Below are 23583 nucleotides of genomic sequence, written 5' to 3'. Positions count from 1 at the left end.
TCCTGTATATTTTTTATAGGCTGCTCACTTAAAATTCGAAACCAAACTGAGATTTCTGTGTAAAGAGCTAATGTTTGGTCTCTCGAAGAAACTAAACCGTGAAAAGGTCTATTGCCACCATTTTAAATGAATTCAATCAAAGTTTAGAGGCAAAAAAAAATATTTGTCGTCGCTTGTTTACGTCCTCAAGAAAAACTTCCCATCAGAAAATGTTGTCTAAGTCATGCCGCGACCGAAAAGCGTGCGTCATAATGCACGTGCAGGAGGTGCAGAGTAATGTTTTCCTTGTTAGGCCCATTGCTTGCCAAGTTTTTTGACTTTGCTAAATGCTACAGCTCCCAAATGAAAAATAAGTTTCATTTTATGGCCTTCTATATCACTGCTTAATAAATAAAGTGCAGTGTTACTGGGAAATTTTCAAACAGGCTTTCCCTTTTCAATCACTATTTGGCTAGTTTGGCCGGACCAAGGACATAGTACGCAAAATTTACTTTCGAATATTATCTAAACTTTGGTTTTAAAATTCAACCAGTCGACCGAATTTTTTTTTTTTTGCAAGTCGAAAGAACATTTCTTGTACGCCGTGTACACCAAAAATTAGCCTTCTTAACACTTAATTGCATATACCTGTACTAAAATTACATCCAAGTAAATTAAGGCGCCATAAAAAAAGCAAAAATAACAGAACAAAATTCACCTACGACAATCGAGCTTAAGAAGGCAAACAGATCAATAAAAAATCGGAAAGTTTCGTTTGTAGTTTAACCTTATTTTCTTCCCGAAAATTACGTACATCACAACTTAAAACGGGCCGAAACTTATCCGAACTTATCTAGGAAAGATCGAAGCTACTCAGTCTGCAAGCAGGGTAGTATAAATCATGTCAAGATAAAGCTAAATTTTCAACTTAAACGGGTCTAAATAGGGAATGAATTTTCAAAAGAAAGATCTTATGTGAGAGTTCACTGAATCGTGTTTTTTATTTTTAGCTAAGTGTGAGCAGAGTAAAACGTTTATATCCTGAAGTATTGAGATAATGAAACCGCCTATATGCATTGGTTTCTTTTCTTTTGATCCACTTGTCCATGTCTTCAGATAGGTTCATCCTATTAGGGATAAAAATATTTTTCTTTTTTCCTCACGCTAATGATATGTTTCATGTTCATTTACCGTGCTTAAATATTCTCACTGAAATTCTCCATACTTCTTTACAGTATTAAGCCAATTTAATGTGACGTCCCACATGTTTTGTCTTCAGCCTAAACGTTAACTTTGAAATTTACATAATGTACAAACTGAGTACTCACAACTGTTGTCTTTGCCAGATTAATTGTTGCTGCAGAATATTCAAGAGGCCATCATGGCTCTTGGTATATTGCCATGTTTATGCCCCACAATACGTCCAGAGCGGTTTTCCTGTTGAGAAATTTAACCAGTTAACCAAGAGAGTTATCCCCGAAATCAGAGTATTGATATATTCAAATCAAGACAAATCACTGAGTTGTCTAGCTCAAGTAGCTTAAGACTTACACCCCTCGAAGGATATAAAAAAAATGAGCTAAAAAAACAAAGGCTCCAAAATCAGAAGTTTTGCTTTCTCAAACTATTAAAAGGTAGTTCGAATTTTTTTAGCTTTTGTTTGTTTGAGAAGCCTAATAAAATGCTAAACTTAATTGTGTTATAAACTATGAAAAGTGCCGGAAAGTATAAAATCGACAACATGGAATGAATATCAAGCTTGACCTTAATTAGTTTAAAATTAAACTGAGTGATAATAAGAAGTGAGTAGACTTACCTTTTTAAATACGTTTCTTTGTTTGAACTTTGAACATGTCAAAAGAATCATTAATAAAAATTTTCCAGTGTTTAAACAGCAATAAACGGCCATTGCCAATTGCATGACAAGTGAAATGGAGAGCAATTTTTTTTTTCAAGGTACGCGTCAGCCTTGAATCTTGGCCACCCGCGTCGCAGTGGCGGGAAATCGGATTTTGGAATCCAGTCCCCAAGGGCGCGATCCATTCAACCAATTCCGGAATATTTCGGTCCAAAACTCAATGGATCGGTTTGGTCCAACCGGAAAAGTTTCGAAAAAACGGGTCCACCTTTTGAGGTGGACCAATTTTCCCGGTCGGACCGGTTGGAATTTTGGTTGAATGGATCACACCCCATTACTCTGGATTAAACCGTCACGTACATGCAGGATTCATTTCTGTTATTAAGGACCATTAAGTAAAAATCATGTTGATTACAACCTTATATACAGCAGCTTAAGGCCTGGAGCGTAACAGAAATTCATCCTTGGGCTTAAAATGACTCAATTAGAGGTGAGCGAGAAAAGGTTTCCTAGCTTTTTGCTAATGTAACTCTGGTCAAAAACACAAGGAAAACCGTGCCTTCTCTAGAAACCGATAAAGTTCTAACAAACTGAAAATGACTGTTATTATAAGCTTATATATAGTTTTTCCGAATGTTCGACCTCCCGATATTGATATATTTCTGTAGTCTTTTAGTTACTTAACTTTCCAGTGTTTTATCATAATATTATTACTATTTTGCCTGCCCTAATAATTTTCACAATCGCAAGTTTTGAAGAACAACATAATGGACTACAAAAATAAAATAATATGCCCGGCAGCCGGGAAGGGTCTAAGCTGCACGGCAGCAAGAATGTTTTTTTGATTTTCTTCAAAATCCTTTTTTCTAAATATAATCGTTTGAAAGTATTATATCTTCGATTAGAATTACCAAGGGATTAGGAAAACAGGAATGGCTTAGCAGTAGAGCGGTTGTGGTTTCTTGGGCATAGAGCCTGAGAGTCGACGCCGTTTCGACACTTAGAAACATTCGAGACTCACGAGTACGTTTTCGCACAGGCTAAATACCCGGTAGTTTGAAAGCCATCTGGAAAGTTAGAAAGCCTGTTAGTAAGCCAAAGGATGCATACTAGCCTCGATTAGTTTTCCAAAGCAATAACGAAAATATTAAGTTCTTTCATTATGAAACCTTAGAGTCAATGCACTGTGTGAATCAACTAACGTGTGGTAAAAAAGGGTGCAAAGGCAAACGCAGTGCGAATTACGGCCCATAACAAACGGGAAAGGCGGTCCCTGATAACACCAAATTAAATATAACCAGTTATAAAAAAACAACTAACGAGTCACGAGCGATAAGGAATAACAAGACGAGCTAAAAACCAGACTAAACGGGGCGTAAAAGACGTGAGAGCTCAAAAAGAATAATAACCATACGACTGACTTATAACAGAAATCGCGACGATAACTGTGATCCTCGGTTATCTCCTTCGCGATAATGGCACTGAGATTGCGGACGAGAACTTAATTAGAATTGATCGTGATCACCACCTGGCGATCGCGATTACTGAACCACGATCGAGAGCAATATGGCACTCGAAGATCGCCGATTACAACTTAACTAAATCGCACCGCGATCGCCATCACCGCTTCGCAGTAAGTACAATGCCCCCTGCGATCGCGATTACCAAACCGGGATCGTAGTCCTGACATAAAAAAATCACGGATTTGACTTTACTAAATCTCGCTGCGATCGCGGATACTATTTTTCAAAATCGCACGACCCCATAAGCTGCATAGCGTTTAATATCATCGAGCTAAAATAAAAACTGTCTGTCTTCGCGATCGCAATCATCTTCCTGCGATCACGATCATTCCGCTGAGATCGCTATAACTTCGCCACGATCGCTCTATCTTCACCATTGTGACCCTGAGATCGCGGATAATATTTTTCTGAATCGCACCGCGATAGTAATCTTCTTCCTGCGATCACGATCATCGGGCTGAGATCGTTATAACTTCGCCGCAATCGCGATTTCATCGCCAGCATCGCAATTCGGGCCTTGGGATCGCAGATACGATTTTTCAAAATTGCACCGCGATCGCGATCATCTTCCCGCGATCACGATCATCGCGTTGAAATTGCTATAACTTTGCCGCGATCGCGATCACCACGCCGCGATTGCGATCACTACGCCGCGATCGCGATCATCGCGTCGCTATTGCAACCGCGATTTACTTCAATTGCATGGCGATCGCTGATATCGCGCCGCGATCAAAATCATCGCCCAGCGATCGCGATCACCGCGTCACGATCGCGATCACCGCGTCGCGATCGCGATCATCGTGTCGCGATCACCGCGCCGCGATCGCTATAACCTTGCCGCGATCGCGATCACCGCGTCGCTATCGCGGGCGCGATTAATCTAAATCGCGCCGCGATATGCACAATCGCGCCGCGATCGCGGTCATCGCGGCGCGATCGCGGCGCGATCGCTGATAAATTTTTACAAGGGTTATACTACTACATGAGAAATGTCTGCAATCTGATTGGCTTAGAGCAGTGGTATTTCAGCTTAATTTGAAATACCTACATGTGAAAATTACAAAGCTTTTGCGGGTAGTAGTATAAGCAAATAATAGCATGATTTGTATGTGATATTTGGCATAAATACCACTCGTGATATTTCAAAATTGTCTCAAATTTCACTCACCTAACGCAACGTGCAAAGAAAGTCATGTCCGATAGCCCGGGGCTAGTGGAATTTGCTATCAGGCTAGTGATTTTTGTTCTTAACTTGCCCGACGGGCAAGTGCTGTTTTTGAGGGAAATTCAAATTACAAAGGGATTGTAATCAATCCTGCTAATCAAAAAGGGTTTTGGGGCTAGTTGAAATGACTTGTGGGCTAGTACATGCTAGCTACAGCTTGCCCGAATGGCAGGCTGTAAAACTGACTTTCTTTGCACCCTGTAACGGCTCGTGAAATTACGTATAACAATTTCGAAATATCACTCGTGGTATTTATGCCAAATATCACTACAAATCATGCTATTACTCGTACTAATAATGTTAATTTCACAATAACTGTGAGCTGATAAGTCACGCTGATACGTCAAGCTGTATCTTGGTTTTTGAGAGGTATAGACTACAGAAATGTTGCATTGATGGCACAATTTTTCTCTGTCTCGCTCACAATTTCTAAGAGACTTCAGTGGAAATTGTGTTGTAAAACAAACATAGATGACAATTTTCTTTTAATCTTTTCTTTTGTAGACCACAGAAATGATGTCAAAAACAATGTTTACAACTTTGCTGTGACACCACACACTATTCCACTTGAGTTTTGAACATTTTGACATCATTGCTATGGTGTATAAGCATGACGACCATGGAAACTTGCTATCTATTTATTAAGTATCTTCCACTTATTTATTTGCTTTGTTATTAACAGACCCAGGGTCACTGTGAATGTAATAGTGGATACATTGGTGAATCATGTTCTCTTCCCACTCTTACTAATGCGGACTCTAACAAATGGTTCACGGTTTCATCGACATCTTCAGTTTTCAGCCCTAGGATTGGTCATTCAGTCATATACTTTGAGAAGAGCGATATTCTACTTGCCTTTGGAGGTTTGTACATTTTGTAATTTTAAAAAAATTGAAACTTAAACATTTTAACAGCAAAGCAACGTGTCAAGTGGTTTTGTCCAGTAAGCACATGACCCCTAAGTTGGACTCAGCCCCCAGAGGGTGTGTGTGTGTTGGGGGGGGGGGGGGGGCACTCCTTTATTTGGCCTAGATGGGTATGTGCCCCAGAGCAGGGTGTGGTTTTCAGGGTCTTGACTCTTGAACAGGGTTTTCACCATTTAGCATCTTGAATGTATTGTGGCAATATTAAAGCAGTCTACTTGTGCATGTAAAGGATTCAGGTTTCTTGTCTTAAACAGGGTCATGGCTTGAAAACTTTGGCAGAACACCTCTACCGAAACTTTCCTTGAGTGCCCCCCCCCCCCTGGTTTCTTGGTAAGGGCCCAGTTCCTCAAGTTTAACCCAAGATTTCAGCCAAATTTTAAGCACAGTTTTCTTGTCTAAGAACATGTAACTCAAGCTTACAAAATACTGTTGTGCCTTTACTCTGAGATACAGTAATGATAACACAAAATGTGACTGTAAGCAGTGCATAGGAGAGTAAATACAAAAACTGTAACAAAACATTAATTCTGGATTAGTGCTAAATGATCTTTCAGGGCCAGGCCAAGGTCACCAATTAGTGATGAGTTTATTATAAGGGAACATTATGTTATTTTATCTTTACTAGGCTTTTCTTTAAATGAGGTGTATGCTGACTTGCTGCAGTTCAATTTTACAACAAGTCTTTGGAGTGAGGTCCATCCTGAGTCTCCTAAACCAGTGAGTCCAAATATTAAGGATCTTTAAAAAGTGAATTTGCTTTCTTTCAATCATCATTCACATCAAAGAATCACTTCCAGTGTCTACATAACCATCATTTACAGTTATAACAATATATATATAGATATATTAACACTGGAGTTGAAACTCGTCAAAAACACTTCAAAAATTGAAAGCAAAAAAAATGCTACTTTTGTAACTGTCAGGGGTTTCATTAATTTTCAAATAAGCAGCTGAACAAAGGTGTTTAAATTAAAGGAGAATAAAATTATTATAGACTTTTATCTGGGGAGTGCTGTGCATGATTTTTTTTATTGGGATTCTTTCTCATCTGGAGAGGAGGCAAAAAAGCCGTACTTATGTGAATCCATATGGGCTGGATGGGGGGGGGGGGGGGGGGGCAGCCTGAGATGTTTTTCAAGAGCAAAGGATTTTCATATCTATCTCCTTCTCCTCTTGAAAAAAACTCCCTACACCTATTTGCATAACTTTTAAAAAATACTATCATCTCAGATAGCGTTATTGACAGTTTGAGACCTGACATGTATGCATTTTTTTGGTAGGCGGGTCGTTTTTCTCAGTCTGCAAGCCTGTATCATGACAGCATGGTGCTTTTTGGTGGAGAATTACAAGACAGAAGTGTCACCAACGAACTGTGGCTTTACAACATATCTGTCAGTAAATGGACAGAGTTGGCAGTGAATGATTCATTTAAACCTCCTCCTGTTGCTGAACATACAGCCACTCTGGTGGACGATGTATTATACATTTTTGGTGGTAAGCTCTATTCATAAAATTCTGGCACTGGTCACACTATACAGCAAAAAACAAGAAAGAAAAAGAAAAGAAACAAGAAGTTAAATTGGCTCTGTTTAATGAGCGAGGGTGACACCAATCAGATATCTTAGTCTCTTGTGTATTATGATATAGTTAGTAGAGGAGACTGGTTAAGAAATTGTGGCAAACAGAGCGATGCTGCAGTTTATGTTTGGAGCTCCCTGATGGTGCTCAAGTGGTGATGGAATAAATTAATGTGATGTTTTTATTGGTCAATAAGATCAAAGCAATAGGAATGCTTTTGATAGTTGTGCACCATCAAGTCTACAACAAAGGGGTCTAACAGGCTTCATAACAGTAAACCATTCCACCCTTTTTACTATGATCGTAATTAATGAACTGCAGACTTATTGGCTTAAGGCTGGTTTTCACTAGCGACGGAGTCGGAATCATAAGCATAAAACTTTACGTTGTAGTGAAAACAGCATTCTGCTTCTGCTTACGACTTCATAGTTTAGGATCAAGTGAAAACTAGGTTGTTGGAGTTGCCCGCAGAAGCAGAAGAACTAAACGAATCACAAAGCATGGGAACGTGCATTCTGATTGGTTTATCCTTCCATTTCAGCTTCGGACTCCAACAATCTGATTTTCACAAAGTCATAAGTGACAGTGTCACAAGCGGAGTCGGAGGAAATGGAAATGTTCTTGTTCTTCTGACTCTGATTTCATCTCGCTTATGACTCTGCTTATGGCTCAGATTTGTGATTTTCACCGAGTCATAAGCGCTGTTACGACTCAGACTCCGACTAAGTCGCTAGTGAAAACCAGCCTTTAGTCGGTTGGGTACCATGATAATGTTCAATTCCTAGTCATGAAGGAGCTGCCATCAATCAATCAATAATCATTTATTTATCCATGTATTCTGTAATGAGCTAATAGTCTCATTCAAAATGTTCATTTTTGGTGGTTTGAAAGTTGTGAAAACTTATGTATTTATTTATTTACTTATATTTGCCAGTTCTTGGCACGGTCACCACAACAGCGCTACACAGGCCCATAACAGTCCCTCCCCCCATGAAAGATAGACCATTGCTCAAGGACTACGTCAACTGTTTTTATGGGTGGCTTCATTAACCCTTTAAGCCCTAAGAGTACTCAGCATCAAATTTCTCCTTGTAATTTCAATTCTTTGTATAACACAGTGGTCATGAGAATTACGGAGATGATCACACAAGATGAATTTAATTGATATTTCATCAACTTCTCCCCACTACTTCTGTGGGAAATGAATAGGGGAACAAATGAGAATTCAGTTTTTGATCTTAGGGTTTAAAGGGTTAAGCGGGGATTTTGGGGGGGTACTCAGAACAATCTGACTCATGTGTTTGATGAAACAACAAACCCAGTTCATGTTTTCAAACCAACAGGCCGTACAACTACCGACCATTTCTCCTCGGCCATGTACTCATATTCACTGTCTAGTCAAACTGGTTGGGAAAAGATCTCATACAAATCAGGAAATGAAGATCATCTGCGCATGATTGGCCACTCAGCAGTTTATTATGCAGACATGAGATCTATTATTGTCTTTGGAGGATTTGTTCCTAAAGGAGCCAGAGTCAGTGATCGCTCAAACAAACTCCTTGCATTTCATGTTGATCTTCAAGTGTGGTCTGAATTGGCTGTTACCCCAGATAGTGGCAGTGTTCCACGAGGCCGTGCATTTCACTCTGCAGTGTTGGTTGGAGACTATATGATCATATATGGTGAGAGAATTTTCTTGCTTAGAGGAAGTCACCTATGCAGCTGTTATTGTCTTGTCACTCAATACTCCTCTGGTGAGATAAAAATGGCTGCGTAGAAGACTAGCCATGGGGGAGACCACTGTAGCCTAGCATGTGGGAGTAGCCAGCCAAGTAGTCAGATTGCTGGACTTGTTATCCACACATGGCTTGCACATGCCATGAAAATCCTCAGGGTTGTCAAAAGTAGCCAGCTGCCGGCGAAAATTGCTGCCTACTTGGCTAGTATCGGCTGGCTACTCTGCTTGGCATTTCTTTACGAGTGGCGTTTTTGTAAATAAAATATCCCTGGACTGGCCGCGTACTTTGACAACTCAGCCATCTACTTCAAAACTTTCTGACAATCCTGAGTCTTTGAAAGTCCTTGAATTTTGGTGCTAACTTTCTAATTTAAAGAGAACTGTAAATGAAAAGGAGCAAACTGAGAAAGACCTTCAGGATAAAATTGCTCATTTTGTGGAAGAACTAAAAATGACAGACTCAAGGCTCTTTTTTGAACTAAATGGAGTCCTTGAAAAATGGGAAATGTGTCCTTGAAAGTCCTTGAAAAGTCTTTGAACTTTTTGTTTAAAAAAGGGTACAAACCCTGATCGACAGGCCCCAAGTTAAAGTGCTGACCTGACCATTAGCTGAATTTTTTCTCATAGTCCTGAGTTCAAATCCTCAGTTATGCTTGTAAAACGTCAACTTGTTCGCCTCCTAGCAGCTGGGATTCTTCACCTTGTTATTCTTAATTTGAATTTTTTTTATTATCCCTGAAAAGCCCCATAAGAGTAGTGGATTTTATATTAATTTTAGAGGGTTTTTTGAGGCCTTCTAAACAAGCTACGTAGCAGTGCTAATCAAAATACTTTTTGAATTTCATCACTTTTTTAAACTTCAAAATGTCAGAAAAAGTCAAATTCATTTCAATGCAGCAAGTAAAGTACGGAGGGGAGGGCTTATATTCAGGGAATGTATTTTTTTTGTTTACAGGTAGATAGCAGTGGCAGATCCAAGGGAGGGGCCCGGGGGGCCTGCCCACCCCCCCCCCCCTGCCCCATCTCAAGATGTGGATCCGGCACTGGATAGGTCTATGAATGGGGGGGGGGGGGGGGGGGGCTCATATTGGAAGTTTACTGTAGTTGATAGCTGAACATTGTTTGTTTTTCCAAACTTTAGGTGGAAATATACATCAAACGTGCTATAATAACAGCCTTTTCTTTTACCACTTAAAATGCCAGAAGTGGATTTCTTCAGATATATTTCAAGCTCTCTCTCCATCTTCATCATCCACTCAACTGCGTGGCAGATTTTCCCACCAAGTTGTGCCACGAAATGGAAGCGTCCTGTTGGTTGTGGGAGGGTTTAGTGGACAGCCACTGGGTGATGTCTTGGGATATAAGCTGCCAACCGCCATAATCGCTGACAAAAATTCTACAGGAGGTCAATGCGGAAGTTACACTGCGGAAAAGAGTTGTAAAGATGACCCTGATTGTGGATGGTGTAGTACAGATTCTAAGTGTTTCAGTCGGGCTCAGTCAGGTAGTTGTGGTGTGAGTCTCAAAACTGGGTCTTGTCCAGGCCTTTGTGCTGTATTCAAGCAGTGTGGTGCTTGTTTATCATTTGGAAGTACAACCTGTGGCTGGTGTGTGCAGGATAGTAGCTGCTACCCGAGCGGGTCCCCCACGGGTGCCTGTCAAACAGTAAACAATAACAACAGAGAATCTTTGAGAGGCTGGTGGGGTGACTATGGACAATTTCTGACATCATTTAACCAGTGCCAGAGCAGTGACCACCCTCCAGGGATTACAGTTGTGGAAAATCAAATGTATCCACTCAGTTCTGTTCCTGATAACGTTATGATTGCTTTGAAGACAGAAGTCTGGGTGTTGCGTCCTTCCACAGTTCAGCTTATTGGATATATATACCCCTATAAATACCTGTCATCTCCTTGGAGGGATTATGGAGTGATTTTTTCAATCGTTAATTTTGCGTCTGGTAAAGTTGAAGTGTGGCTTAGTACAGATGACACAGAAGCTAACCAGGTAAGTGTATGACAATTTTATAGTACCATACATGTAGGGCTCAGTGACTCAAATCATGAATGTACAAGGGTTCTCAATAGAATTTTGTACAGCCATATATTATTGCTGTGCTACTTACAGGCATAACAAATAGTATGCTCCCCCAGGGAACTTTGTATTTAAGGAGTAGGAGACCACTCCAATGGCTGGCAAATCCTGGCATCCCAGCCAAGAGCCCCACATGCTAGGGAAGAAAACAGGCACCTGTCACACTGAGCAAGTCTTTGGAATGACTAGGGAAGGGAGGGGCGAATGGCTATAAACTGAGTCCGTACAATGCCAAGGCTGAATACTAATAAAAGGCCAGAACACTTAATCTCACTTAAACATGGTACAACTCACACAACTCCAAGAGCACATGGGCATGGGCATGGGCATGGGCATGTACATCTTGCAACATTGCTGGCCAGCAAGATAAGACTTGTTGTTAACTCATTTAAATTGCATTTTAACTGCATCCAAAACATTAAGAAATGTGTAATTTTTCTTTTTCTATCAGGAGTTGGTAGGCAGTTGTAAACACACTGTTTTTGGAGATTGTCTCTCTGAACAACTTCAGCGTAGCAGCAACCAGATACTCTTTCCATCACAAGCTGAAGACAAACGCTACTTTATCAAGGTCATTATAAACAAAACTTCACCCCAAGATGGTGGCAATTCTCATTTCACACTCAGTTGGAACCGAACAAGTTTGGGTAGTGGTATTAGTACACATGAGGTGAGCATATGTCTGTTTACCCTTTAATGACAGCTTTGGTTGTTTTCATCCTTATGGAGCAATGCATATTTTTTGTTTCTAAATTCCATTTAGCTTTCATTTTAAGCGTTTAAGCAGTGAGTTCGAAAAGGATACATCTATGCACAGGTATCCCATTTTGAAAACTGACAGAGTTACATGCAAAAAATCCCAAGTGTTTTTGTGTATAACCTAACCTTCTTACCACTTGAAACACTTCCCTTACAAATTATCAAAGCACAACTCAGAAAAAAAGTTCCCTCCAGTAGTCCAGGAAAAGTAGATTTTCTTGCCAGGCAAGTAACTTAGCTCATTTGCCTAACGGGCAAGGAAGGGTCCAGGCAAATCATCCTCTAACAAAATCATTGGATCAGGTTAGGTTTCTGAGAAACCGCCTACCTTCCCCTCCCCTAAGCCAACATTTTGCCCTAAGTGAGAAGTATGTGTTAATGTTAGCTTAGGGGAGGGGTAGGTGGGCAGTTTCCCGAGAAACCTAAACTAAAATGAGCAAGAGGTGGCCCTGGGCAAGCAAAATTGTGAAAGCGGCTTGCCCAAAGGACAATCTTGAATTTAATTTTTTTTCTGAGCCCTGCAAGGGTTCATTTTACCTATGGCTAGTTAACTCAGTAAGTTTGGTTTCTCACCATAGTTATTTCTTATAGATTTTATCAGCACAATTCCTCCAGCCTTACAGTAGTTCAGACTGCTCTGGGCACAAGAGTTGCCTTGCATGCATGACAAATGCAAATTGTGGATGGTGTGTGACAGCCTGTATGTCACGCAATACTGGCTCTTGTTTTGACAGTAGTGGAAATCCAAAGCATCGCACTCTAAATCAAACAGAATGTACAGTGTGTTCAGACTATGTGGACTGTTCATCATGTAATCAGGTACTTGTTATAATACCAAGTTTTATTGTCACACCTGAGGCTTTTTGAACCATTCGGTTCACAGTTTGGGCAAAAGGAGAGGAAAACTCAGGACTGGTTAATTTCATTCTGGAATCACATTTACCATGCACACAAATCAGTTCCTTTCACTGAAAAACAGCTTTGCGAAACTACAATCAAACTTCCACTAACGGCCACCTCTCCACAATGGCCAGCTGTCTACAACACCCACTTTTTTGTCTCAGCAGACAGTCCGTACATTGACTCTTGTTTAAACCTCTCTACTGCGGCCATTGTGGAGAGGTTCAAGTGTAGTACTAGTATCAAGGACTATCAAAGGGTTTAAACAAATGGAACACACATTTCATTTAAGAACATTTTGTCCAGAAAAACCGGACTTAACCTTGTAAGAAGTTCCCGAAAATACATGTAATAAAAGCTTGTTTTTTTGTTAAATGTCCAGGACAGCAATTGTGTTTGGGGTGCCGGTAAAGGTCTGACACTTGGTTGTTATCAACGGGGGCAAAAGTTGACAACTGTTCATGAAGATTGTAGCAGTCCTTGCTTAAGGTAATGAACTTCTTTAATACAGTTTTGCTTTCTAAGGATAGGTTACTGACTTGCAACCAGTTGTCTCTCAGTCTCCTATTAATAGGATGTTTAAGCAATGAGGATGGCAATGACAATGGGAAATGTAAAAAAAGCAATCGGTTGAATAGGCAAAACAATAACTTTGCACGTGCAATACGCTTTTTGTACATTTCTTTGCTGTCACTGCACGACTACGACATAAAACTTCCTAATCTCATGTTTTGTGGAGGATGTGATGAAAAAATTTTTCTTTCTCTTTCTGAACTTGGATATTGGTTCTTGAGAATTAAGCTCCAGAAGAGTTTGACAAAGTAAGCGAGTAAGAATTATCATGATAGAGATTGATAAAACGTGAATTCACTTCTCAAGCGACCTTTTGGTGGCCATCATGACAGGCACATCAGGCAAGATCCTGCTGATGAACAGTTACAAATTTTAATTATTTAGAGCAATAACAATTTGCCACTTGTACTTTTTGAATTAACAAGAAACGTGGTCGCAGGAAAGCATTTTTTCTCCTTCCTATCACCCCTAACATTCCCTTCAGTTACATACTCTGTTAGTGTTCTATTCTCCGCTTGCAATCCAAATGCAAATGGGGACAAGTCGATTTTTTAACCAAAGGGAAAACGCTTTGATCTTTTATTGAATTCTCTCAGCTAATTTAGGGAATTGTTGGGAGATCAGTCCAGAGAATTTGAATGTGGATATTGGGGTTTTAAAAATGGTTAACTTGTTATCCTTAACCCTTTAACCTGCAGACTTGCATGACAGATATTTAGCAATTGTTCCTTTAGCCCGAATGGGCTCTGAGTCAATAGCTTTGGCCGAATTGGCCATTGACTCAGAGGCTATAAGTAAAATCCAACTAGTTTGTCAAAAATATTGAGAATAAAAAACTTTTAGCTAGTTATAGCTAGACTTTAATCCTTTTTTGCCACCAAAAAGCCTGCGCTTTTCGCTACTAGTGGGCTATAACATATAGCCTAGTAGTAGCTCAACCAATCAGAATGCAACATTGATAATAGACCACTAGTTGGATTTTACTATAATAATAATAATATTTAATAATAATAATAATAATAATAATAATAATAATAATAATAATAATAATAATAATAATATTTATAGAGGGAGCCCAACTCGCCAAGGCGGTTTTCAGTGGGGCCCTCATGCATTAATATAACCAATTAATTAATTATTACAAAAAAAGTAAAATATGTTTACAAGTAAAAAAAAATTTAAAAATATAAAATCTTAAAATCGATTATTCAAAAAATATCAAAGTTATTATTATAATATCTTAATGCTTTACTATACATACATGTTACAGCCGCAAAACATGTGAAAGTTGTCTTAGTGACAGAGTAGGATGTACCTGGTGCGACAAGACCCAAAGCTGTTTTGTATTTGGAACATACACATCTCTTTATCCCTATGGACAGTGCTCCCACTGGATTGACAGGTGACATTAATTATTATCCTATTAACATTAATCCTATTGCTGTAGAAAAGGCTGAACTCACTTCAGTTCCTGGGGGCACTTGACAAAGATATATGTGAGGAGGCTCCGCCCTAAGATCTGACCCCTTACCCTTTTATCCCTTTAAGTTCCAATGGTGACCAACATCAATTTTCTCCTAACAATATCCACAGATTGTCAAGAGATTAGGTTATGAGAGTTAATAAAATGATCATCTAAGAGAGAATGCTTTGATCTTTTATCAACTTCTCAACACATTCTTTAAGGAAATATATAGAGATCAGTTTGGAGAATTTGTATATGGATATTGGGGCTTAAAAGGTTATGTATTATTTTTGACAGAAAAGGTACCCCTTTCATAATACCTTCTTGTCTTGTAGTCACTTTGTTCCATAGTCAGATCGTTCCAAGTCAGAGCATTCCATTTTATGGTCAGATCATTCCACAGTTTTAGTGTAAAACTCGATGTGAAGCACTCTTTTTTTGGTTAATGGCTTAAAGAACAAGGTATACACATTAGTAGTGCCCTTCTTTGTGCTCGTGGTTTAAAGACTTGTAAGTAGTTCTGACTATAATAATTATTGTAGAACAATACCCCCCCCCCCCACCCCCTTCATCTTCAAATGTCCCTTGGATTCTATTTTTTTACATCAATATTTTTGTCCTTGTCATATGGAAGTACCCTACCCCCTGGTACTCTTTCCCTACTTTCAGAGTCAGTTGATAATAAATATAAATAAGGGGTGTATAGAATAAGGCCTTTTTGTAACTCCTGTTCTAACATAATATATAGATTTACCCAGGGCTAAAAGCAGAGCTTCCATTTATATACTGATACTAAAAGCAATATATTTCAAAATTTAAACTTTAAATCCTGCAAACACTCCTTAAATCAACACACTCTCCCATCAAGCTAGAGATTGCATAAAACTCTTCCTTTCATCCACGTAATGCTGGTCTAACATTTTTATCTCTGAGTGAAATATATGTTGTCTTTGTGACAGTTTATTCTAGGTACATCTACTATCTTTCTTTAAGCATCTTTTTTGGTCATTTTTTTATATTAATCATAACTATCGGTATAACAAAATTTTCAAATCTGAATGGCTATCAACTGTCCTGATTTCAGCACTAATAGAAGAATGCAGTAGGACAGTATGTGTCATGTCTAAGCAATAATGGACAGTACGCGCCATAGCATGTGCCCACTTAAATGGCTTTTTTCACTGCTAACAAGAAAACTCTCAGAATTTCTTGTGTTTTAATTTAGAAAAGCCCAAAATATCACAAATTTTGTTATAGTTATGGTTAATTGGTAACAGAACTACGTGTCGTTCAATTCTGTCTGTAATCATACTCACGATTAAACTATTACAGACCAAATTGGACTCCAGTCAGTCCTATTACCATTGTTTATAGCACAATGTTTTTGTTTTTAGTTACCATGGAGGTCAATGTTCCAACTGCAGTCAGCACACAAATTGTCAGAGTTGCCTAAGAGGTAACAGGTGTGGTTGGTGCGGAAATGATGACGATCCACGCATTGGAAGGTATAGTACTTTAATTTGTGAAACTAATCATTTTTAGTCTCGCTTGCTTGAGCAGAGCGAGACTCTTAAAATGCAGTCGTTTTTTTTTTCGTCGGACCTAGTTTGTAGGCCCCGCGTTCTTAGCGAAGACCGTGGAAACTGAGGATAAGAATCGTGACCACTTTCATTGTATGGAAATGAGTCTCGTGATGAGAATGCAGTTTATTTCGGCGATGACTGAAATGACGCATGTAAGTTTGGCAGTGACGTAATTTTCCTCGAATGGAGGCCTTTGATTTTCGTGTAATTATGCAACACTTTATGTCTTACCTCTATTTGATTTACGTGATTAAAATTTACGTGTGTTAACGTGCGGAGCCAAAAATGCATCAGTGGAAATCCACCCTAACGTGTCACGGATGTGTTTATACGGGTAGCTTTGAACTTGACTAACCGCACACTCTACTTGCAGCACTTCATGTCCATAGTTACTAAAAATCCCATATCGAGCTTTTCCGGAACGGGTTGGTCCCAGAATTCTATGGGTTGAAAGCGTTGATTATTTTGGAACAACTGATCACTTCAGTGGTCGAAAACAAAAGAATAATCCTAGTGAGCAAAACTTCAAGGTGTACTGGAAAATCAGGATCGAGGATCGAGAAATCAGGGATCAAGGATTGGTTAAAAAGAACTTGAAAATAAAATAAATAAATCGTGGATCAGTGATGATGTGGGTCGCAGACTGTAGATAAATTTCACAGAACATAACCCGTTTGCTGTACTGAAGGCTAAATTCAATTAAACTAATCCGAGTCTGTCTGAGTCAGTGATTGTTTTGACGAGAACTGAATTAACTGTGCGTTGTATAAGGTACTGTTCAACTTACACTTTTTTCCTTTGATGAACATATTCTGTGCCGAGTCGTATCTTGGTCCAGTACAAAGAAGCTATGTATATTTATACTGACAGAGTCATGGGCCCCTGATACCGATACAAATCATCGTTTAATTTTTCTAGTGTAGAATCCTCAATGGAGCAATATCAATATGTAGAAGGTTTTCAAAGGTTTCACACCAGTTTGAGGCTAAGATGTGCGGCCTGTCTCTCCTTGCAATTTTTACTTTTTGAGTATATATGCATTATGAAATAAAACACTCGTTTTGTTTTCCAAACGAAAAAGAAGTATAACCGCACCAGGGCCTTTGACAACAAAACTCATCTCCAAGCAAGCGAGACTCAACGCTACTAAGAGCGTTCTTGTTTGTCTTAAAGTATCAACTTAATGATGTAGAATGCAAGTACAGTTGAACCTTCATTAAGAGGCCTTTTTGCCATCCAAACGAGAGTTCTTCTGTTGTTGTCACCTCTAATAAGTGACAAACAAGTGTTAATACACTTAGTTTGGCCGTATTTTAAAATGATGAAGGAAAATACAGTCCAAGATAGAAGGTGATGACTGATTCGGCTCCCATTGCCTGTTTCTTTCAAAATAAAGGGATTTTTTTGCTTAAGATTATGCTAATTTATGATGAACGTCGATTGAGCAGCCAACCTCTATTAAGCAGCCACTTAGGCCAAAGGTATTGGAGATTCAATTGTACTATTCTCGTAGACAGTTTCACATGGAACTGCTATTTCTACCTGGTCATCTGACAGTGTCCTGCAGTGTTGAACTGTTTGCAGGGCAAAGATAGTACCTTTGCACTCAGTTAATTTAACCCATTCTCACCTGAACTGCCAGTAACAACCCGTACAGATCTATGTCCCCTTTCTACTCTTTAGCTAATCATCAGCTTTCAAATCTTTATTCTTTAACATTTTTAACCTTTATTTCAGTGTAAATCAATATTATTTTGAAGTAACAGGATAACTCATTAAGTGGTGTATTTAACGTGTGTGCAAGTCATTGTTTACATATCTATCAAATTGTTTCCTGGAAGAAAAATATGTAATCCTAAAGGTAGTATTTAATTTGAATATTTTCTGCAGAAAAATATGAAAGCCTTTAAGCTGAAAAAACCAGTGGTCTATGTCTCCATATTCTGTCATAGTTTAATTGATTGATCGATTGATTGATCCATTCATTTCTTATTAATGTATTTTTTTATTCAGATGTTTTTCAGGTGACTTTGTCGCCCCATACGGCGGACAGTGCCCAAATATTTTTCCAACAAATGGAAGGTATGAACCCTTCTCCCCCCTCTCAAATAAGCCCCCCTTCTCATTAAGCCCCCCCTCCCCTCCCCTAGTTATTTTTTATTAATTAAATGATAGACTATGTTAATCTATCACGACTGTAAAACTTCGTGTGGACTGTCCCGGGATGGTTTATTTACCAACTGGAAGTTCGGATTTGATTCTGATCATCGGCTGCATGACCTTCAACCTTCTTGTACTTGAGCTTTTCCACTTTGTATTCTAGTTCTTTATGGAGAACTAATACCATCATCTTTTCTAAATTAAATAAGCCCCTCCTCTCAAATAAGCCCCCCGTCTCTATTGAGCCTCCCTTAAATGGGCTTGAGATAAATAAGCCTCCCCACCTGGGGGGATGTAGTTATTGTAGCTTGAAGAGTTATATTTATTTAGCAATCATATTTATTTCAGCACTATATGGTCATATTCTGAGTGTCCAGATGTAGATGAGTGCAAACTGGGCATTGCTCAATGTCATGAAAATGCCACTTGCAACAACTCGCATGGTTCCTTTCAATGCATCTGTAAGAGAGGTTTCACTGGAGATGGTACCACAGCTTGCAATAAAACGTAAGAAATTGTCATCAGCACTTTGCTCTGCCTAGACCAAATTGTGGGCTTAGGAAATATTCATGCTATCACTCTTGTTTCAGTTTTTTTATGACCACCCCAGCTTCTGATCTGCAGATTATTTTGATAGCTTCAAGTTGTCTCTTAAGTTATTAAGGTAGGAATTTTCAAACTGAAAATGAACTTACCGGTAGCTTGTGTATTTTATATTATTCAGCTGCTTTCACGACTGTGGTGAACATGGAGATTGTGATGTAGACTACAAGTGTAAATGTCATCTCGGCTGGCTGGGTGAAAATTGTTCAACTGATTGCGGCTGTAACGGACATAGTGACTGTTCACAGGGCATTGGCATTTGTGACAAGTGTCAAGGTACAGTTCCTTGAAGTCTCAATATCCACATACAGATTCTCCTGACTAGCCTCCATACAGTCATTTCCTTGACAGAATTTAATAAAAGATCAAACCATTTTCAATTAGGTGATCATTTTCTTAATTCTCCTAACCTTTTCTTTTGATTATTTACTGATATTATTAGGAGAGAATTGATGTTGATCACAAAGGCTTATTGGATCAATATAGGTTTCTGAGAAACTGCCCACCTACCCCTCCCCTAAGCCAACATTTTGCCCTAAGTGACAATTGTTAATGTTAGCTTAGGGGAGGGGTAGGTGGGCAGTTTCCCAGAATCCTAAATTTATCCGACTTATTACAGTTAAGCCTATGCAATGGCCACCAGAAAAATTCGCTCTTAAAAACGCAAAATTTCTCGAAGAATGTATGAGCTCATCAACGTTTATGCCATCCAGCATTTATGCACTTTTCAATGGTTGGTACGATTTCCTTTGATATTCCAGGCAAAGAGCTGAAAATTACCCAAAGTTAACCAGCTTTTTCAACTTTTGACTTAATCTTTTTACACGGTGACGCCTTTCCTTGGGTAAACTCCTATACGAGCAAAAATGTAAACATCCTGCTAGGAAAGCCTTGCTTTCGCTGACTGGATTTGGCATAATCGAGCATCATGTAAGATCTTTGTTGAACTTGTGCGACATGTTGCTTCATGTTGCTAGAATACAGCTTTGAACCCAGGCCTAATATCCGTGCGCTTGGTACAGCAGGCTCTGTTATGAACATTGTTTATCGATAAACGGATGCTCGCACACAAAACCCAGTTTGACGAGAGAAAACAAGATTGACTAGACCAGAATTTTGGGTTGCTGCGGCCTCAAAGGCTTGACGAGGTTAAGGCTTAGTCTTCTTTTCTCTTCTGCGAAGAAGACAAAAGATGGCTCTGGTCGCAGGGTAAAATGTAAACAACAACAATTAAACTCATCACTAACGATGAGCTTGGGAGCAGTTGCCTTAAAGGTTAGTGGAGGGGGGGGGCAAATGCAATAGGCAGAGAGGAGGTATCCATGGCAACCCTGGAAGCGGGAACCACCCAAAAGCGGCCACTAACCGGCACCGTCACACTGAATAAATTCAGATTGAATACTTACCCAAGAGAATACTTACGAAACCACCGGGGAGGGAGGGAGGAGAGGGAGCAAGAATCCACAATGATTCGCAAGAAGGCAAAAATTGATCCGCCACGATCAGCAAGTAAAGCTACAACGCAACGCAACACTAGCAAAAGAGCACACAAGGAGCCCTGCAATTCCCCGAGGGCCGCGCCGTAGGTAACGTACTTGAGTGGGCAAAGACTGCCGGCCAACTCGCTCGAGTTTAACTTTGGCTAAATGATATTTAGCCGCATCAACAACAAAATGACCTGTGCAAAGATCTGCATGTTTGATGTGCTTCTTTTTGGTTTATTGCAGAGAATACTCAGGGTGACCACTGTGAATTTTGTATCCCCGGCTCATATGGTAATGCAACAACTTCTTTGGGGTGTAAATCATGTCATTGTAATGGTCATGGCGATCCCAAGCAGAATGTATGTGATATGGAGACAGGAAAGTGTTTCTGTACAGATTTCACTTTGGGACACAACTGTAGCGTGTGCATGCCCGGCCTCTTGGGAAATCCTGAGTAAGTAGAATGTATCAGTCAGTTTCTATGACTTGTATTGTCATTAATAGATTGTAGCCATTTGCCACTTTAAAAACAAGAGCTACTGAACAGTACTTTCCTGTGGTACTGTTTATTATGCTGTACATAACGCGATTCTTACTTTAGGGTCTATGGGTGAAACTATGTATGACTATTGAATTTTAGTAAAAGCCAACTAGTGGTCTTTAATCAATGCTGAGTTCTGATTGGTTGAGCTGCTACTAGGCTATATGTTATAGCCCACTAGTAGCGAAAGCCCTGGCTTTTTGGCGGCAAAAAAAAGGATTTAAGTCTAGCTTTAACTAGCTTAAGTTGTTTTGTTTCGATATTTTTTACCAACTAGTTGGATATTACTAAAACAATTATTCCTCTCGCCCTCATGGCCTCTGAGTCAATAGCTATTGACTCAGAGCCCATTCGGGCGCGAGGAATAATTGTTAAATAACCTGCCGAGGAGTTTTTCTATCATGCTGTTTATTATCCTGTATTAGGTGGGTGTTACAGTGCAGACACTCAAACCGGGAGACTTGAAAGAAGATTGTCCAATCACAACGTTTTCTGAATTTAAAGATTTTCCTTTTTTTTTTTTTGGCAAACGTACCAATGACGTTCATAAATTTGAGGGTTGTTTCTTGGGAGGTCAGATAAGCTCAAACGGTTTTGAAGTTGTGAACAGTTGCGTAGTTGAACCTTTAATTTCATTGGCCCGTTTGCAAAAAAACTTGAGAATCTTTTGTTTACAGAAAACGTTGTGAATGGACAATCTTCTAAGTGCCCCTGTTAAAATGTCCGCACTGTAACTTGGTTAGAAAATAGGATTTCAAATTTGCTTTTTACTTTTTCAGCCTTTTGTGAGCCAAATTTCTTTGCTTTGTCGTATTTGCTCAAATCTATATAAACATTTTACCCTTAGGAATGGTGGAATCTGTTTCCATGAATGCAAAACTCGAAGCATCCTTACGAATATTACTCAAGGTTATATCTCAACTGAAGAGGGGAGCGGAGTCTCGGTCAGGAGTAAGGCCAGTTGCCTCTGGGTAATATCATCACTGAGTAACGCCAGTCATGGTGTCATTTACGGCCCGTCCTCGCCCCCGGTTGGTAACAGGGGGCATATCAGTCTCACATTTAAAGAAATCCGAATAAACTGCCTGACCGATCATGTAGATGTGTATGATGGTTTACCTCCATTTTCGTTGGGCCCGTCTCCGTTAGAATCATTCCAGTCATTTCGTAGGCTTGGTTCCTTCTGTGGCTGGAACGCGACTAAACTGAAGCCTGTAACAGCGTTGTTAGGGAACATGGTTGTGGTGATGACAGCTGATTTAAGCACAGGCGCTTTGTCCCAGAAGTTCAGCGCTAAGTTTGAGGTCACGAAATGTCCTGGTCTCTGTGGAGATAACCGGAAGTGCGTTGTGACATCAGATGGAGAGCGATGTGTTTGTTTAGAGGGGTGGACAGGAGCCAACTGTGACCAGCTGGTTTGTCCGAAGAACTGCAGTGTGTCACAAGGGCAAGGGAATTGTAATCTTGTGAGTGTCCAATTATTTGTGTTTCAACTTTAGAACGAAGTAAATGTACCATAGTAACTGAATAGTTTTGTATTTAATTATGTTCATGCCATTTCCAACATTTGTTTCATCTTGTGTTTTGTGTTTCCTTTAAAAAAGATTGAATTGCTTGAGACCTTGACAAGATTGGGGAGAGAAATGCCACTCCTTTCCTCAGATCACGCGCGACTTATTTTCGCTTAGTCTTTGTTCGCGACCTCCCTACTATCTGAAAGCCTCTCACAAGCTACAAAGACCCAATAGGCTTATCCACCGACCACTAGTATGAAGGTTATTGACCGTATGTTTAACTTTAATTTGTAGACACTTGGCCACTGTGTTTGTACCAGTGGCTTCATCGGCCCTGACTGCAGTCGAACCCTTACAATAGGGGCAGGTCTTTGGGAAAAAGTACTCGCCGATTTACCACGCCCTAATATCACCGTCAGTCACGTTTCTCGGTTGGGACACTCCATGGTACATGGCCCTGGATATTTGTTGGTGTTTGCAGGATATTCGACCTCGTATGGACTTTTAGATGATATTCTGAGCTTTAATGTCACCTCTAATACATGGTCTGTTATAGAAGTTAATCAGTTACCAAGTGATGTCCCGTCTGCCAGATACCTTCATTCCGCTGTGTTTCATGGGGTGAGTAACTAAAAGACTGCTGTTTGCTGTACCTTCACATTAGGGCCATTTATACGAGGAAAAATAAGACGCGTCTTACATAAGACGCGTCTTAAATAAGACGCGAACTTTCCGTATAAACGGCACATTTCGTCTAAAATAAGACGCGGCTTAGCTAAGACGCGTCTTATTAGATAAGACATGCTCGTATAAATGGTACAGTTCGCGTCTTATTTAAGACGCGTCTTATTTTTCCTCGTATAAATGGCCCTATTCTCCAAAAATAGTGATTTACAGCAAAGAGCCTAAAAGTGTAACCGCTTTTGATTTATTAACATTCTTTCGTGCAGATTTAATCCAATCAGAAGTCAGCTGAAAACTGTCCTTGACTTCTGATTGGTTAATGTCTGCATGAAAGAATGTGAGTTAATTAAAGGAGGTCAGACTTGGGCTCCTTGCTGTAAAGGTGATGTTACACGA

General features: G+C 39.7%; 1 protein-coding gene across 1 annotated transcript in view; it reads left to right on the top strand.

The window, feature by feature from the left end:
• Nucleotides 1-23583, top strand: part of LOC140949727 (multiple epidermal growth factor-like domains protein 8) — a 48982-nt gene that overhangs the window by 5907 nt on the left and 19492 nt on the right. Inside the window, exons 4-19 of the mRNA XM_073398865.1 lie at nt 5268-5448; nt 6137-6228; nt 6792-7005; nt 8433-8771; nt 9969-10834; nt 11373-11591; nt 12272-12499; nt 12963-13069; nt 14424-14555; nt 16013-16123; nt 18215-18283; nt 18710-18868; nt 19086-19240; nt 20692-20902; nt 21837-22455; nt 22798-23124. Of these exons, the coding sequence (XP_073254966.1) occupies nt 5268-5448; nt 6137-6228; nt 6792-7005; nt 8433-8771; nt 9969-10834; nt 11373-11591; nt 12272-12499; nt 12963-13069; nt 14424-14555; nt 16013-16123; nt 18215-18283; nt 18710-18868; nt 19086-19240; nt 20692-20902; nt 21837-22455; nt 22798-23124 (4029 nt within the window). The remainder of the gene's footprint in view (nt 1-5267; nt 5449-6136; nt 6229-6791; nt 7006-8432; nt 8772-9968; nt 10835-11372; nt 11592-12271; nt 12500-12962; nt 13070-14423; nt 14556-16012; nt 16124-18214; nt 18284-18709; nt 18869-19085; nt 19241-20691; nt 20903-21836; nt 22456-22797; nt 23125-23583) is intronic.

Source organism: Porites lutea, chromosome 10 (assembly GCF_958299795.1).
Source record: "Porites lutea chromosome 10, jaPorLute2.1, whole genome shotgun sequence".
Taxonomy (NCBI): domain Eukaryota; kingdom Metazoa; phylum Cnidaria; class Anthozoa; order Scleractinia; family Poritidae; genus Porites; species Porites lutea.
The sequence above is the reverse complement of the archived record's forward strand: the minus strand, read 5'-3'. Positions and strand labels throughout refer to the sequence as shown.